This window comes from Magallana gigas, chromosome 1, assembly GCF_963853765.1.
Source record: "Magallana gigas chromosome 1, xbMagGiga1.1, whole genome shotgun sequence".
Lineage (NCBI taxonomy): Eukaryota > Metazoa > Mollusca > Bivalvia > Ostreida > Ostreidae > Magallana > Magallana gigas.
This window is the reverse complement of record NC_088853.1, coordinates 45,940,104-45,958,791: the sequence shown is the minus strand read 5'-3', so window position 1 is coordinate 45,958,791 and position 18,688 is coordinate 45,940,104. Positions and strand designations below refer to the sequence as shown.

General features: G+C 36.0%; 1 protein-coding gene across 1 annotated transcript; it reads left to right on the top strand.

Moving 5' to 3' along the window:
* Window positions 1-196: 196 nt before the first annotated feature.
* LOC105320218 (uncharacterized) lies at window positions 197-16,825 on the top strand. Its single transcript, XM_011418073.4, has 15 exons — window positions 197-342; window positions 1,384-1,484; window positions 3,569-3,775; window positions 3,884-4,132; window positions 5,119-5,297; window positions 5,519-5,641; window positions 6,271-6,382; window positions 7,015-7,175; window positions 7,368-7,469; window positions 9,291-9,365; window positions 12,034-12,151; window positions 12,302-12,411; window positions 12,880-13,059; window positions 13,156-13,261; window positions 16,400-16,825. The coding sequence occupies exons 1-15, from the start codon at window positions 314-316 to the stop codon at window positions 16,540-16,542; spliced, it is 1,995 nt and encodes a 664-aa protein (XP_011416375.3). The 5' UTR covers window positions 197-313; the 3' UTR covers window positions 16,543-16,825.
* Window positions 16,826-18,688: the final 1,863 nt, after the last annotated feature.

Genomic DNA, 18,688 nt, shown 5'->3' with positions numbered 1-18,688 from the left:
TCAGATTTCAGTATTTAACATGAAAGTATAACAATAGTAAATGTTAAGTATGTGGGATGTTAGAAAACATACGCCATAAAGAAGGGTGATGTTCGGTCGGTGCACCAGTTGTATGTATGTTTGTTCGTACACTTCATGTGTCTCTCTGTCTACCCTATCTAGTAAAGTGTTAATCGATTCATTGTCCATGCAGATAACGCTTCAATCTTCGGGCTAAGCGACTTTATCAATTGTCATGTAGATAAACCCCCGATGCAGTACGAACGACGTCGCTGCATCTTCAACCTTTGGACATCGGTAGGTGATTAACAAGATGGAGACCGGGAGGAGGTTTTTATTACGGTAAGTTAATGTATTTAGAAATACAGAATACAAAAAATTACCTCTATATACGGTAGGTTCGATAGCGTAGAGAGTGTATTGTCTACCGATCTGGATTTTAACGTTTGCGATTGATAATAATAGGTGATTAATTGGGTTTATGAAGTGAGAGCTACACTTAAAAATAATATTCAAGTACAAAAGAAATAAAATTTTTGGATGAAAATAAAATCCGTCAGCATTGGTTATTATTATATTCATTATTACTGCTAATGAAAAAACCCTATAAAGAATCACTTATGAATATAAACCTTCGATCTGCTGAGATTCTCTCTCTCTCTCTCTCTCTCTCTCTCTCTCTCTCTCTCTCTCTCTCTCTCTCTCTCTCTCTCTCTCTCTCTCTCTCTCGTGTAATGGGCGTGCTTAAGGATTATTTCACCTTTAAATTGCAAATTTATTTAACTTTGCAACTTTAATTATGTTGTTTATTTTTTTTCTCGATATCGTAATTTATTCTTTAATTCAACGAATAAAAATTTTAATGGTTGGGGTCACAAGAAGTAAAACAAAAAACAACACCAAAATATATTATACAAAACTTAATGCATAAGAAATAATACATAAACATGAAAATCATTCACTTTATTGTTAAACCTGAAAGGACTTGTCTGATAACGAACCGTATCAGGCGAGTGAATGTCGTGCGGGATCTGATAGCACGGGTAGCGGGCGGATCAAAGGTTGTTCTCGTTCGGATCAAAGGAAGTAAACCTATTGAATATGATTCATATATATATATATATATATATATATATATATATAGTTGGTGATTTTTCTTTAGATACAAAATAGTTACTTCTACCATAGCAATATCTTTGGAAAAGAAGGCTTTTTTCAATTGATTCTTTAAAAAAAAAACCTAAAACTTATATTTTTGGCAAGACAACAGTTTATTTGTATATTTCAACTATACTGAAAAATAAAAGTACTTATAGTATGTCGCATGATATATTCTGTGACATGGCTGACTTGTACAAGTTGCCGTTGAATATTTTGGGACAGGTGTTGGATTACAGCAGTACTGTTCTTGGTCGTCGCGGCGGACCCTCCGCTCCACGGGCTGGATAGGAGTGTGTGTGACCCCGCAACATTAACCAACAATGGTCAGTATAGTAACAGGGCTATACAGTCTTTGTAGTAGTTGTTTTATTTGCACTTGTATTTCTACGTCCTGTAAAATAAAGAATCTTAAATGATCTTCATTTGCCAAAGTTTACAGTATGGTTTCATACTTCTGTATGGTGCCATATTTCTGTCCCTTAAATGAAAGAACATTATGTCAAGATGCAGGAACATTGTGTTAACATGCAAGATAATTATGATGATATGCAAGTTACAAATCTTTTTTGGTGATCTTATTTTCATATGGGTAAAATGACTTACTAATGCCAGACTCTGACATCATAGATGCATGATGCAACATAATAATGACAACATGTGACTTATTTATGTTGACATGCGACTTATTCATGTGAACATGCAGGTTAACTATGTTAACATGCAAGGTGTTGTTATCATGCGGGATAATTATGTTAGCATGAAAGATATATATGATGACATGCAAGTAAGTTGTGTCGACATGCGAATTATTTATGTTGACATGCAAGATATTTATGTCAACATGCAAGTTAACATAACTTGCATTAAATTATTTTGTTAACTTGCATGTAAACACAGTTAACTCGCATTTTGACATAAATTTCTTGCACATTAACATAATTAACTTGCATGTCAACATGAATAAGTCGCATGTCAACAAATTATCTCGCATGTTGAAATGAATTTATCGCATGTTAACATAAATGGCATGCATGTTAACATATTTAACTTGCATGTTCATATAAATTAGTCGCATGTCAACATAAAAACCAGTCGCATGTTGTCATATTTATGTTGTAGTTGCATTTATAATCACAGATACGGGCGTAAGTAAGTAGTTTTACCCATATAAAAATCAGGTTCTCTTAAAAGACTTGTAACTTGCATGTAGACATGATTATTTAGCATGTAATCATAATTATCTTGCATGTTGACATAATTTTTTTTGCATTTTGACATAATATATCTTGCATATAGGGGGCAGAAATATGTCACCATACTTCTGCCTTTTGTGTACAAGTTATTTTTCTATCGAATTTGTCAACATGCAAAATTATGGTGGCATATCTTTGCCCTATGGTGGCATATCTCTGCCCCTTGTGTGCCAGTTATTTTTCTTTCAAATATGTCGACATGAAATATAGATATATTGACATGCAAGATAGTTATGTTAACATGCAACATCACTATGTTGACATGCAAAAAAATTGCAATCAAATAAGAATTATGAAAAATCTCAAAATTTTCAGATATCGCTTACTTTTGACATCAAAGATGCTAGATGTTACTTATTAATATCGACATCCAACTTAGTTATGTTCACATGCTACTTTTATTTATGTCAACATGCACCTTAATTATGTTGACATGCAAGTTAGTTATGTTGACATGCAAGATAAATATGTTGACATGCAACTTATAAGTTGCATGTCAACATAACTACCGTATATACTCGCCTTTAAGTATTATTCGCCTATAAGTCTCTTGTATTTTTACAGGTTTATTTACCGGTACAAGATTTTGCCATTGACCCTCTTATAAGTCGGGTTAAACTTTTTCTGGATAATCGGTCTACAGATTGTCAATCAAATTAGCACATTTTATGAAGTATGACTATATTCTAGATAAAAAATATTGGTGTTTGACATAACTAAATTGCATGTCAACTTAGATAATACAACTTAGATAAAAAGAATACGAAAGAAATTCTTTTGTTGTATTTTATATATTTGCAAGGTATTTTTTTAACATATAAAATTACTAAGATAATTTAATATGGTTCTATTGGAAACGTTTAAATTTAATTTTATCATAAGAAGGTTACATTGTTCGTTTTTTAACTCACTAGAAATATGAGTCTTTCGTATTCGGTATACAGATAATGAAATCAAATTAAAATCAAACCTATCGATTCTGTATCATTACATAAAAGGGTTTCATTTGCACGGCACAAAAATTCAAGAGAGAATGAAAATAATAACCCATAAAACTTAGTTTCTTAATTCTCGGATAGGATAACGATAATGTTTGGTATACATAACAAAAACCCGGAATGAATGATCTGATCATTTCTGTCTTTTCGTCACAGGAATCAAATCGAAGCCGACATTACCAAACACGTACAGTGTTAAGGTGGAGTGTAACTTCAAGGACAAGAACCAAACGATAGACATGTCCGAGTACTACGACTACCCCAACCAGCGGGCCGCCGTGTTCGAGGACGAGCTAGGCTTCCACGCCCAGGGAATCTACTCATACAACACAAACGAGTTCTTCTTTCTAGAGGACCAATTGCGTGAGTAGTTACTGTATTAAATTAATTTCCTGTCAAAGAGGTTGAAAATGATGAAAACAATGGAGTAACAGGGTGAGAAGTGAGTGTCTTGATGCTTTATTTTTACAGAACAATGCACCGTGTCACAGTTATCCTCTGACAAATCAGATAACTGGTTATTTGGTTACAACACCGGAAGTACCAATCCCAACGCCCCGAAAATGTACAGTGCATACGGGGCCCTCCACTTCGGCGGGAACCAGACGGAACAGTACATGGGCACCACCACAGTCCGGGGCATGCTGGTCGACCGGTGGCAGTCCTGTCTGTACTGGCCCAACATGGACGCCACCATGACCGTTAATTGGTATTTTACAGGTAAGATGGCTGACTGTAGAAACAGCGCTCTTACAGCTAAAGGACCGGACGTCATCGCAAGCCACGGTCATATACCCGGTATGTACGATCCTCTCCCGTCTGGCGGGTAGGAGAGAGCTATGCGGACTCCGGACCATGGCTTGATATGATGAGAACAGGGCTGATTTGTTTAAATAGTATGTGCTAGCAAAGGTAACATCACATTGGCTAAAAAAAAAAAGAAGGCCAAAGGTATTCTCTTTTGAGAAGTGGACAGGCATAGCCTACATCCACTTCTCTTCGCAAGCCCTCATATTTTATTTCTGAAAAACGTGTAAATGTCGGAACCAAAGACGGTTTACGCTTCGACCCATGTTTCGACTTCAGTTTCCCTGAATTTTCGTAACAGACCTACTACTTCTACATTTTAAACATTATTGCATCCATTTTTCACAAAAAAATCTACTCTAACCCGCTGTCAAATCATTTTTGTTGATTTGTTGAATATTGATTCAACTAGTCTTAACAAATCCGATGATTACCATTTTGTTGGTTTAATATTGTCGAACCACCACACCACAGATAATTTATATTCGTTCAATCGGGACGGGACAGAATCATCCTAATTTCTGTCAGTTAAGATCTATAAAATGATCATTGTTTTCACCTCTCCAAACACAAAATGTTTCGCGTTTACACTAGTGGATGAAAATTTTGATAATGAATTTCTATAAAAATCGAGGAAATAGCGAGTTTGCCACGGTCAGTAGTCATATTGGGTCCGGTGGTCGTTGGGGACGCCCATTAGTCATGTTTTCAAACTGTGCGTCAAATATCGACTAAATCTAAAAATAGTGTACCATCCTATCCTACTTTAATACATATTTAGATCATGTAGGAGTATGTTCTTATCAAACAAAGATTTTGACCTAATGGTTTGATGCTGACGTCCAATAGTACTGATGTCCAGTCTGTTCTACATGTAATAGACCGCTGTTTGGTTTCAGTGGACGGTTGGGACACCGCCATACAATCACGTGTTCCAGTCCGCGCCACAGTGGTGGGTAAAATCTACGAACCAAACTTCAGTAACGGCCGCACCCCCCGGGCCATCAACCACACGTACGAGTTTGCCGAGTTCAGGGGTCAGTTTCCAGACTATGTAGACCCGACCCATTTATTTGAGGTATGTGTAAAACTGCACACATGCTAGTGGTATTAGACTTGTTCTTTCGTCTGTGCCTGGCTTCATATGGCACATATATTTTTAAATATTCCTGGAATGATAGTACATATACTTTAACCTATGCTGCAATGATGGCATATAAACTTTAACATATGCCTGGAACCAATGCTTTTATCTGAATATATCACTAAATTGACATCAGCCCCCTGTTTTACTTTCAGACGCCGTCTGGGTATGTGTGTCCAGGCAGAAAGAACACGAAGCCACTACCGACCCCGTCAAACTACTTCAGATTTACGTCTGAAATTCTGGACCCAAACCAAAAAACCATTGGATTCATCAAAGTAAGTCAGACCAGACTGCCTTGTTAGAATACTACAAAATCACAGGCACATGACGTTATGTATTTCTCTCGTTAATTCCTTGTATAGGTAATATATTTTTTATAACGAGAAAATTATATATCGCCTGGTGCCTGTGTACAAAATTTTATGTATTACATTATTTAATTACAGCATCAGAAGTTTGACTGCATTGTCAGCAAAAAAATTATTTTCTCTTTATTATTTTATATACTATTTGCGGTGTAGTTTTGCGAGAAAATGGAAAAAACCATGTTCTGTTTAATCTGCCAATAAGACAGTTTTAGAGTTAGGAGTTTGTTGATTTTGAATGTCAGATATTAATTTTATCTAATCATAAAGATGGTATAGTGGTATAAGTGAATAAATGGTGTATTGAGGTGGGGTTTCTTAGTTAATAATTGGCCGATAGAAAATTGTAGGTTTTATTATCAGACAACTGGTAGGAAGTACAGTAGATATAATTGATTGGCTAGGGACAGAGCTGGAAGCTCTTATAAATAACTATTTAAAAGGAACCTGATGGAGCATATTATTCAGACCTGGCAAATCTATGTAAATAGTTATCCGTATGATTATAGAAATGATGGCCACTGTTTGTTTTGCTTAAGGAATGGTATGACTACAACATGAGCTTGGTGCGATACGACTACAAACCTAACCCCATCAACGTGGTCAACTTTGGTCTGGACACGCTGTCGGAGGTCCACGACTGGAACGAGGGTAGGCACCGCGTATACTTACTTCTCTCTAGCCTTACATGGCATATTGAAAGCGTACATTTCCAGTCCTAAAGAATATTTTGATGAGACTTAATTAACCTTTGTTTGCTATTGTCTCTTTTAGGACTAAAAATTTTATCAACTGCTACCGTAAAGTGAACAATTTTCTTATCTGTGTAACCAGATATTCTAGATTACTTCTTTAGAAAATCCTTTTAAAATAAATGACATAATCCATTAGGCTATTTAGAAACAATATTTTTTCAATGATAATAAATTAATTTTCAATTCAACCGGCCAAGAAATAAATCATAAGATGTAAAAATTCAAATGTTTTCAATTGGTAAGTGGGCTCACGATGTATCGTAAACGGTCGTGTATAGGTTTACGATGTATCAGAATTATTGGCATGTTGACTGACGTTGTAACATATACATCGGTATGTGAGCTGACATTCGAAATCATCATTGATTTATTGGCTGACGTTGTATTATAATGATGTAAGTATGTAGTGACGTTTTATTGTAATGATTAGTATGTTGTGAAGTTGCATTATAATCATCGGTTTGTGGGCTGACGTTGTATCAAAATCAATGGTATGTAGATTAACATTTTGTATCGGTCTGTCTCTAGGCGTGGCGTACCGGATGGATAAGTTGCGCGGTAATTGTTCCGTGACGCCTATTGCTGGAAGTGACTTTGACGCTCACTCCCTTGACGCTACCACCGTCAGAATCCGGACGGCAAAGGAGTTCTTTTACTTCGACAAGACTCAGTATGCATACGAAGGAGTTGTAAGTATGTTTATAGTGTCATTTAAATTAAACTGTTATATCGGGAAAATTCCGTCATTTCTCGGACCATTTACTATTTGTTTATATATAAAAATCGCACACATTCCATCTTATTCTTATAATATGTCTAATACTGAGCAAACACAGTAGTAAATTTGTAAGTAAAGTGAATATATTTAAATATCTTTGCAGAAAAAGGCTCGTGGTATAGATTGTAACGTATGGATCGCCACAAGAAATGACTGGCCGTCCACGGGACCCGTCAATAGCACGTGGGAGTGGTACTTTGCTGTGGTAAGTAACAAGTGGGATTGGTGCTTTGATGTCGTAGGCAAGTTGTAGTGGTGCTTTGCTGTTTTAGTAACAAATTGAAGTGGTAATTTGCTGTCATAGGTAAAAAATGGGAGTGTAATTTGCTGTTATAAGTAACAAGTGGAAGTGGTACTCTGTTGTTGTAAGTAACAAGTGGGAGTAATAATTGCTGTAGTAACAAGTGGTAGTGGTAGAGACAGTGGGAGTGGTACTTTGCTTGTGAAAGTAACAAGTGGTAGTGGTACTTTGCTGCGGTAGATAAAAAGTGGTAGCATTGTAAGTAACAAATCAGAGTGGTACTTTGTTGTCGTAAGTAACAGGTGGGATTGATACTTTTACTAAATACTTAACAAAACTTACAAGGTACCTGGTAGTTTGCAATGGTAAGTAACTAAAGGGAGTAGTACTTTGCTTTGGTAATTAACAAGTTGTATCGATACTTTGTTGTGTTAAGTAACAATTGGGAGTGGTACTTTTCTGTTGTAAGAAACAAGTGGGAGTGGTACTGTGTTGTCGTAAGTAACAGGTCATAGTGGTACTTAAAACTCAATACTGAACAAAACTTACAATGTATCTAGTACTTTGCAATGATAAGTAACAAAAGGGAGTAGTACTTTGCTTTGGTAAGTAACAAGTTGTTTTGGTACTTTGCTGTTGTAAGTAACAAGTGGGAGTGGTACTGTGTTGTCGTAAGTAACATGTGGTAGTGGTACTTAAAATTCAATACTGAACAAAACTTACAATGTACATAATACTTTTCACTGATAAGTAACAAAAGGGAGTAGTACTTTGCTTTGGTAAGTAACAAGTTGTTTTGGTACTTTGCTATGGTAATAAACAATTGAGAGTGGTACTGTGTTGTCGTAAGTTACAGGTGGGAGTGGTACTTTAAACTCAATACTTAAAAAAACTTACAAGGTACCTGGTACTTTAATTTCTCACTTTATTCAGTTGAATTTAGAAATAATACTAGTAATTTACTTCTCTATTTTATGATACAATGTGTGTATTTTAACATTTCATATCATTACATCAATGAATTTTCTTTCTATCCGTCTGTCCGTCTGACATCAGTTGTTGGGGCATATTTTATCTCTTCTTAGCCAAAGGCACATTTTTCACGGGGTGATTTTGGGTAAAGAGTGTGAAGTGATCACGTGACCAACCAACTTCATATCCCGATGAACTTTTTGAATTGCTGTCTATTTCTTAAAAATTTACGTTTGCAAATATGCTTCCTTATATGAACCAATAGAATAACAAAAACCTTCAATTCTGTGTGAACTTTTTCATGACGTCACAATGCTTGTCGCACGCGCTTATCGTCTGCCAGTTGCATTAATAGTGACTATGAACGATATGTCTTTCTCAAACGTGAATATAAGTAATAAATAGCAGCCTTCGGGCATCACAAATTTGATCACGTGACCAATTAATTTCATATCCAGTTGAACTTTTTAACCTGCTGTTTGTTTCTTAAATATTACGTAGGGTTCAGATTTCAATTAAAAGAAAATAAACATACTGTTCAAACACGCTATTCAGATTTCACTGAATAGATTTATTAGAATCAGGCTTTCTTGAAACATTGCATTTGTAATTCATTAGATGGGATTATCACGTTATTATATAGGGGTCAAACAAAATTAATAAAAAGAATTATATGGATCATTTAGGTCATTTTTGACGATTAAAACGACAGCATGTAAAGTTAACGTGTAGTTTATAAAATTACGATGTGGAAGGTTTGATCACGCGTTCATCTCCTAGTGAAGATTTTAACAGACTTTTTTTCTACCACAGAACGACTGGATACAAAGTACGGGTCATACTTACGATTTTGGGATGCCGATCCAGATGAGACTAACCACAAGTGACGTGAGTAATGAGTCTTTGTCTGTCTCTGTCTGAATGATGTAGTCAATGTCTGTACCTGACTGTGAGTAGCGAGTGTCTGTCTGAATGTTATAGACAATGTCTGTACCTGACTGTGAGTAGCGAGTGTCTGTCTGAATGCTATAGACAATGTCTGTACCTGACTGTGAGTAGCGAGTGTCTGCCTGAATGCTATAGACAATGTCTGTACCTGACTGTGAGTAGCGAGTGTCTGTCTGAATGTTGTAGTCAATGTCTGTACCTGACTGTGAGTAGCGAGTGTCTGTCTGAATGCTATAGACAATGTCTGTACCTGACTGTGAGTAGCGAGTGTCTTTCTGAATGTTGTCAATGTTTGTACCTGTCTGTGATTAGTGACTGTCTGTCTGAATGTTGTAGTGAATGTCTGTACCTGACTTTGATTTGACTGTAAGTAGTAAGTAGCGAGTGTCTGTTTGAATGTTATTATCAATGTCTGTACCTGACTGTGAGTAGCAACTGTCTGTCTGAATGTTGTAGTCAGTGTCTGTACCTGACTGTTAGAAATGAATGTCTCTCTGAATGTTGTTAGTCAATGTCTGTACCTGAATGTGAGTAGCGACTGTCTGTTTGAATATGTTAGTCAATGTCTGTACCTGAATGTGAGTAGCGACTGTCTGTCTGAATGTTGTTAGTCAATGTCTGTACCTGACGGTGAGTAGCGAGAGTCTGTCTTAATGTTGTTGTCAATGTCTATACCTGACTGTGAGTAGCAAGTCTGTTTGAATGTTATAGTCAATGTCTGTACCTGACTGTGAGTAGCGAGTGTCTGTCTGAATGTTATAGTCAATGCCTTTACCTGAATGTGAGGAGCGAGTGTCTGTCTGAATGTTGTAGTCAATGCCTTTACCTGACTGTGAGAAATGAGTGTCTGTCTGAATGTTGTAGCCAATGCCTTTACCTGACTGTGAGTAGCGAGTGTCTGTCTGAATGTTATAGTCAATGTTTGTACCTCACTGTGAGTAGCGAGTCTGTTTGAATGTTACAGTCAATATTTGTACCTGACTGTGAGTAGCAAGTGTCTGTCTGAATGTTGTAGCCAATGCTTTTACCTGATTGTGAGTAGCAAATGTCTGTCTGAAAGTTGTAGTCAATGCCTTTACCTGACTGTGAAAATTGAGTGTCTGTCTAAATGTTATAGTCAATGTCTATACCTGACTGTGAGTAGAGAGTGTCTGTCTGAATGTTGTAGTCAATGCCTTTACCTGACTGTGAGAATTGAGTGTCTGTCTGAATATTATAGTCAATGTCTATACCTGACTGCGAGTAGCAAGTGTCCGTCTGAATGTTGTAGCCAATGCCTTTACCTGAATGTGAGTAGCGAGTGTCTGTCTGAATGTTGTAGTCAATGCCTTTACCTGACTGTGAGAATTGAGTGTCTGTCTGAATGTTATAGTCAATGTCTATACCTGACTGCGAGTAGCAAGTGTCTGTCTGAATGTTATAGACAATGTCTATACCTGACTGTGAGTAGCGAGTGTCTGTGTGAATGTTGTAGTCGATGTCTGTACCTGCCTGTAAGTAGCAAGTGTCTGTGTGAATGTTGTAGTCAATGCCTTTACCTGACTGTGAGAAATGAGTGTCTGTCTGAATGTTGTAGCCAATGCCTTTACCTGACTGTGAGTAGCGAGTGTCTGTCTGAATGTTATAGTCAATGTTTGTACCTCACTGTGAGTAGCGAGTCTGTTTGAATGTTACAGTCAATATCTGTACCTGACTGTGAGTAGCAAGTGTCTGTCTGAATGTTGTAGCCAATGTTTTTACCTGATTGTGAGTAGCAAATGTCTGTCTGAAAGTTGTAGTCAATGCCTTTACCTGACTGTGAGAATTGAGTGTCTGTCTAAATGTTATAGTCAATGTCTATACCTGACTGTGAGTAGCGAGTGTCTGTCTGAATGTTGTAGTCAATGCCTTTACCTGACTGTGAGAATTGAGTGTCTGTCTGAATATTATAGTCAATGTCTATACCTGACTGCGAGTAGCAAGTGTCCGTCTGAATGTTGTAGCCAATGCCTTTACCTGAATGTGAGTAGCGAGTGTCTGTCTGAATGTTGTAGTCAATGCCTTTACCTGACTGTGAGAATTGAGTGTCTGTCTGAATGTTATAGTCAATGTCTATACCTGACTGCGAGTAGCAAGTGTCTGTTTGAATGTTGTAGCCAATACTTTTACCTGACTGTGAGTAGCGAGTGTCTGTCTGAATGTTGTAGTCAATGCCTTTACCTGACTGTGAGAATTGAGTGTCTGTCTGAATGTTATAGTCAATGTCTATACCTGACTGCGAGTAGCAAGTGTCTGTCTGAATGTTATAGACAATGTCTATACCTGACTGTGAGTAGCGAGTGTCTGTGTGAATGTTGTAGTCGATGTCTGTACCTGCCTGTAAGTAGCAAGTGTCTGTGTGAATGTTGTGGTCAATGTCTGTTCCTGACTGTGAGTAGCGAGTCCCTGAATGTTGTAGTCAATGTCTGTACCTGACTGTGAGTAGCGAGTGTCTCTGAATGTTATAGGCAATGTCTGTACCTGACTGCGAGTAGCAAGTGTCTGTCTGAATGTTGTTGTCAATGTCTGTACCTGGCTGACAGCTTTCTGTATTTTAATCTGAGTTACGGATTCTCTCTGTTAAATCTAGCTTTCCTTTATATACAACATTTACGACTACGATGAGGAGCAGCCCAGTATATTTGACTTTGACATTTCATCCTGCTTCAACTACACACAGAAGCAGGACTTCACCTTCAAGATAAATGGTAACTCGAACTATACTTGTTTTATATTGTCACCCGTGCTGTTCAGATAACACTGCTTGTTTATATTTCTGATAGGTATAGATTACCATCAGCTGTATCAGTGAAATGTACAAGTAAATTCAGTTATTTATATGTAAAGTTTTGTTTCAGCTGATTATCATACAACCGTCGCCAAAAACCTGCAGCTTTTCAAGTATGAAGTTCTCCTTACTGTGCACAAGTGGACAAATCTATCCCCTCTCAGAATCCAGAACATACAGGTAATTGTAACATTTCAGTTTGTAACCAGTTGGCAACTTATCTCTTTAAAGGCACCGTCGTTAATCTACAGCATGAACTTTATTACAATTTGCTCTTTCACACACTTTTGTAAGAAAATAGAGCAAAGTTACATCAAAATAACGCTTTCAACTATAATCCCCTAATTAAAAAGATATTAATTTATTTATCATAATTATGTTCGTTTTAAGAAGTTTTGCATCGCAACTGGTCACGAAAAAATTTAGTCCAACTAAGTTCAATCTGATTAAAATCTACACTGGTGCAGCGATCTTCGTGAGCGGATCAAAGGATAGTGTAGCGATCTTCGTTAGCGGATCAAAGGATCTGATTTTAATCACATTGACCTAAGTTTATCCTTTACAGGAAAGGAAACTTATCGGTTATGTCGTAGTTGAAGATGCACTATGACGCATATCTTACCAACATATGACGTAATATATTTGTAGGTTGATTACGACACAACCAGTGTGATTGTGAGAGTGACAGCGCTAGGGGGCTCTCCGATACAAGGTGATGTCCCAAATCCAAAGGCACAGGTTGACCTCAATCAAGCAGCTACAATGTTGAATGACGCAATTAACAAAGGTTCATTCCAAATACCTGTTGATGTCACCAATATTCAAAACGTATGTAACATTATGTACACCGCCTTTCTTAGTGCATTATGTGACCTTCAAATTCTAGTCAGACATGTTGTATATTGATGTTATGTGCTGTTGCAGCCCATCTTTCTGACCGCCGTCCCATACACCCTCAGTAGCAGTCAGTACCAGAGTGTACCGGAATATTACGTGGCACCACCTCCCGCCAAAACCACGTACTCAGCAGGTGAGTGATATTATAGGGCATGTCGCAATATTTGATTATGTTTCTCTGAGTTCTTTTTGTATTGTATAAAATTATATTGCGCATTTTGCATTTGTATTAAAGGTCAAGATCTAGTATATGAATGGTGCCTACAGGTTCATAAAATTTAAGATATAAATTCTTTCAATGATGCTTCATAACAATAGCTTTGTTTGATAGGGTGTACCGGGGCTAAAATTTATAAAAAAGCGTAAACTGTTTCAAACCATTTCATATCGTATAAAACTAATAAATATTGAATTCATTGCTTATAATTTGATTTTTCTACTCTTCATTAAAGATAAAAACGGTCATTTGACCTTTAAAATGACGTAAAATCGTACAAAATTCAACGTAACGTCAGGCGTATTGATACATTTTTGACGTTAGTCTTACTATGACGTAGGCACGATATAAAATATTTTTTTTTAGCCAATCAGAAAGCGCGTTACAACCAGAATTAAAGTATTGTATAATATTGTTGTGTTTTATTTTTAAGGTGGGTCGCGGGTTTACCCCATAAAAAATCTCACGAGAAAACATACCCTGAAAATTTGTTAAATCGTTATTTAGGATACACAGTTCAATATATAAAATTTTTATCAAATTTGCCTAACCTATTTGTATGCAATACCGCTCTAAACTTAGTATCGTTTGTAGTGCTGTTTTGACGCGTTTCTAATGAAATATATAGGAAAATGAGCATATTTCTCTTTATATTCGAGATGGAGTTTTTTTTAAAAATTGCAAATAGCTTCTAAACAATTTAGACGAATTTATCAACGGTTTCTATGTGTTAAGAAAACGTGATTTACAAATTATTTATGAAAAAAAAATTATATGTGTTCTCGCTAGATTTTTTGCTATTTTATTTTATGTTTCTGATTATTCTACCAAAAATTGTTGCATTTCGGTATTTGACGTCATGATTACGACGTCAAAAATGTTAAACCTGTTTCACTTACCAAGTGATGCAATCATTCAAAAACTTAACTCAGGACTGCTGAAGATTTTACAGATTTAAGGTTCTAAGGACGATGCAGATTCTTTTTACATAAATAGTGTCCACAAAATTACAGAAAAGAGAAAATATTTTACACCCATCCATATACATGTATAGCCACGTTCGCACACATAACTCTGTAACAGTAAAAGTGACAATTTTCCTAGTGATTAGACCACCTATACCATAATAAACTTGCTGAATCATATATCTTTCTTTAAAAAATGGCCTTTTTGAGAATATGAAAGAGCTCGAGATTAAACATATTTTTATCATGAATCCAAAACTATTAGGGGGGGGGGGCAGCCTCTCGTGTACACTGTACCTCCGGTATACAGGAAGAACCTCAGGTCGTATGTACAGGAAGAGATCTGTTCTGTTCATATTAAAAAATTATTAACCAGAAAAGCTAGATTTTTACAGTCTTATTCTTAATCAGATGATGCAGAGCATAATATTTTGAATATCTACAATCACGGAGGGAAAGGAGGATCAATTTTTTTAGCAAGTGCATTTCCATATTAATTTGTTTGGTTAAGTTAGACCTAATGTATATAATCTCGAAGCTAGAAAACGGTTGCTATTTGTAAGGTCCGGGCAATTATTTTGCTTATCAAGATCTTCACAACTAAGAAAAATGAATTCCCCGACTGTGCTCTTCCCTATTTTCGGGCAAAATTTGCCGAAGCCGGGGATCAAAATATTTTACATCTCTCTTTCTCTCTCTCTCTCTCTCTCTCTCTCTCTCTCTCTCTCTCTCTCTCTCTCTCTCTCTCTCTCGTTACAAGTTTGAGACTACACCGCTGGTTTTTATTTACAATTTGAACTTTAACATAGACTGAAAAAGAACGCTCCAATTCTTGCTGATTATCTGCATAATTATAATGTGTTGCATTCAATGTGCACTTCCTTTTTTGATTCGCGGAGAATAAATATGAATGACTACTACTGTCTAGTATTAACGGCATATATGTAAATGATAACTTCATTATCACCCCGAGCATTTTGTTTTAGAGCGTAATGCGGGAAACTCGAGATGTATCCGTTATGACGTCATAAACGAATGTGCACAAAGCGGCCAAACAAGTTGTCTAAATTGTGTACATAATTTGATGACGAAAGCAAACCCGCGACCCACCTTAATATATGCGTGGAATCGTTTATGTTGGTCTGTTACGAAGGACCTAATTCGTTTCAATTTATAGTATTAAAAATTTGGTAAAGTGCTAGATGATCGTGAATGTTTACATGACATCATCTGTCAGTATATAGTCAGATTGAAAGGGTTTATAATAGAAAGTTCATCAAGATTCGTGCATACGTAAATCATATGCTGATTGCTATTCCATTGTTAATGAAACTTGAGTTAGACCTCGTGTGATCAATCTTCAACATCTCACACACATACTCGATTGCATTAAGAAATGTTACGGTATATCATCCGTAAAAAATCATAATAAACAGTCCTGAAACTGTTAATTAGAATTATACAGTACAAAGGAAAATTTGAATATAATATACACAACTCACATCAGATATTATTTAATACAAATAGAAAATCCTACGATATGCAAGCCATGGAAATTGAAAAGAACAGTCTGAAATATATTAAACACATGTATATGGTACAATTGATTGTTTTTACCATTAACGGGTTGGGAAAAACCCTCTTAATCTCCTAGAAAAGAAAGATAATAAATTTTTTGCTTAAGATAATATAGTTCAAACCATATTGAATACTTAGGGTTGAGTTTGCCTTACTAAATAGTTTATGTTTATATATAAGTAATCAAATATATTTAAAATTTACCATATATTAAACCTAAACATTTTGGTCTTCCGTTACCATAGAAAGACCCTCTTTTTTCTTCTTTTGTTTTTTTTTGTTTTGTTTTGTTTAATTAAGTTTTATGGGAAATAACTTCTTGTGAAAAGTCTGTGTTTTTTCTAGTATAATTTTCAATGTTCAACAAAAGCCTGTAAATTTCAAATAACAAATTGGTTCCAAAGTAAATTTCTTCATTAAAGTTACTACATTGTATAGTAAATGTATGTCTTGAATGCGATACATGTTTTGATAAACTGTGTTTTGAGAAATGCCCTATTTCCGTCAACAGGTCAAATGGCCGGCCTCGGGATCGGCATGCTGGTGCTCGCCTTCGCCCTGGTCTTTGTCGCTCTGACTGTTTACTTTAAGAAATTCCATGCTACTGGCTCAATGCAAAGTTCCGTGGAAAATCCTACCTACAGCAAGGAGTAGGAACATCATTTCATCACACACAATAAAGACTACGCCACACATTTTGGATCTGTGAAAGTTTTGTGTATCTCCAAACTATATACCACTTTCTGGACCAAGCTAAATGAATACAATCATTGCTTTTACATGGAGAAACGGGGTTATATGCCTACATATACGTATACACACTACTTGATTCTCCTATTCCAGCACACTTTTACATCCGTGAGTGTGTATTATATATGTACGTATTTATGTATTGTGTTCTGGTTCTGTACGTATTTGTGAATAAACCTTTACATTATGTGGTTGTACATGTTTGGTTTTTCTGACGTCGTGGATTTTCTTGGATCAGTACAATGTATCACCATTGACCTACTTAAACATCATATTCCTTATGTACATGAAGCCTTCAGTTGAGATTCTTGGTAAAACATCGCAATCCTAAAACAGGCAAAATCTGCTTAACCGTACAAGTTAATATATAATGGAAAAATCTTGCGTGCAAAAGGAAAAAATAAATGATCCGCATTTGAAATGGCGGGTAGCGAAAAGGACTCGGGGGGGGGGGGGGCTGCTGCAAATTCTTTTCTTCATATTTTCTTCTGCGAATCTATATTCTGTCAAACTTATTTTCGATTTCCGATTCGAGTTCCGATTTTCCAAGGGGACCATATACTGTGTGTTTGATTGCGTTTCAAGTTGCAAATTCAAAGAGGAGAGGCGGGGGGGGGGGGGGGGGGTCAGGATCCCCGAACTCCGTCTATATCTGTACATGTACTAGCGTAACCAACAATGCATAACATAAAGCTAGTCAACCATACACTAGCAAACAGCTACACAACAATGGACTTGCAAACATTTACTCAGAAATGTACTTTTTCACAGCTAGTCAACTATGCACTTGTATTCAGCTTTCAAACCATGCATAAACATTCACCCAAGCAATCTTGCACTTGCAAACAGCTATTTATATTTATATACTATAACATGCAACCATTAGTATATCTGAATAGCCAAACAATACACTTGTATATTTCTTGTCAACATTAACTAATTAACCATACACGTACAAATAGCTATAGTATTATACACGCACATGTAGTCAGCTGCTATATTGTAAAACTTAAAATGACTACAAAATTGACATGGCACCTACTTGTTATATCATATATAGATTTTGGTACGTAAACACACCAACCCAGTTTTTTTTTTACAATATGACACCGTCATTTGCAACCATCTGAATACTTTTCCTTGACAACCATATGAACATTCTTATTTAACCAATAAAAGACCTGAATGTATTTAAGTGTTGATAGCACAATTTCAAGGTATCAGGTCGTGCACGTGATAAATCTCTGACATACACACATGGACACGGGGGAATCAATCTAAGTACCCTCACTGTGTACAGATTAGAAATATCATACACTTTAGATATCAGACGCTTATCTGGCAATGAAGATTAAAATGAAGAGGAAACATCTTACTACACAGTTATACATGTCTGATTGTGTTACACATTCTCTTTACAAAATTAGTATTTCCCCAACCTCAAAAAAAAAAAATAACCAAGAAAGAAATGAATTCTTCGAAGAATTCACTTCTTTATTTTGAATTTTTCCCCTTTAAAATGAATAATGTGATGACCGCCATAAAACAAATAAAATCATCATTTGACAAAAATCAGAAGAGGTAAGCCAGCGACATGTCTGCCGAACTATACACACTGATGTTTTAAACACGGGTAAATAAATTGCCCATAATAGCGACTAATTGAATGAGAGAAGAATTTTCAAAAAGTTTTGAAATAAAAAAAAACATTCAACAATTCTTTTAAATACTTTAACTATCTCGAAGATTTCGATTTATTAAAATTTTCGATTATTTGAATTCCTCTCCCCAATTCCATTATTTTTTATCTTCATGTGGAGGAGGCGTTGTCCATCATTTTATGAAATTTAACACCCAGTAAATTTATTAATCATGTGTATTGTTTCGTATGAATTGGTTCAAACGTCTGAACACAAATCGTTAATTAGCGGTTATCAGACAACAGGTGATCATAAATCATAATCTTAGGTGACTAAAATACACGCTAGTTACAAAAAGCAAAGCGAGGCAGAAGATTGTTCGGATCAGAATTCGTATTATTCTTAATAAT

What these genes read in the sequence shown, in the direction of transcription:
- LOC105320218 (XM_011418073.4), top strand. Translation starts at nt 314, where the DNA reads ATGGAGACCGGGAGGAGGTTTTTATTACG. An exon ending in CTTTCTAGAGGACCAATTGC is followed by an intron (nt 3,776 to 3,883) that starts GTGAGTAGTTAC and finishes TTATTTTTACAG; the next exon opens with AACAATGCACCGTGTCACAG. An exon ending in TGAGACTAACCACAAGTGAC is followed by an intron (nt 9,366 to 12,033) that starts GTGAGTAATGAG and finishes TGTTAAATCTAG; the next exon opens with CTTTCCTTTATATACAACAT.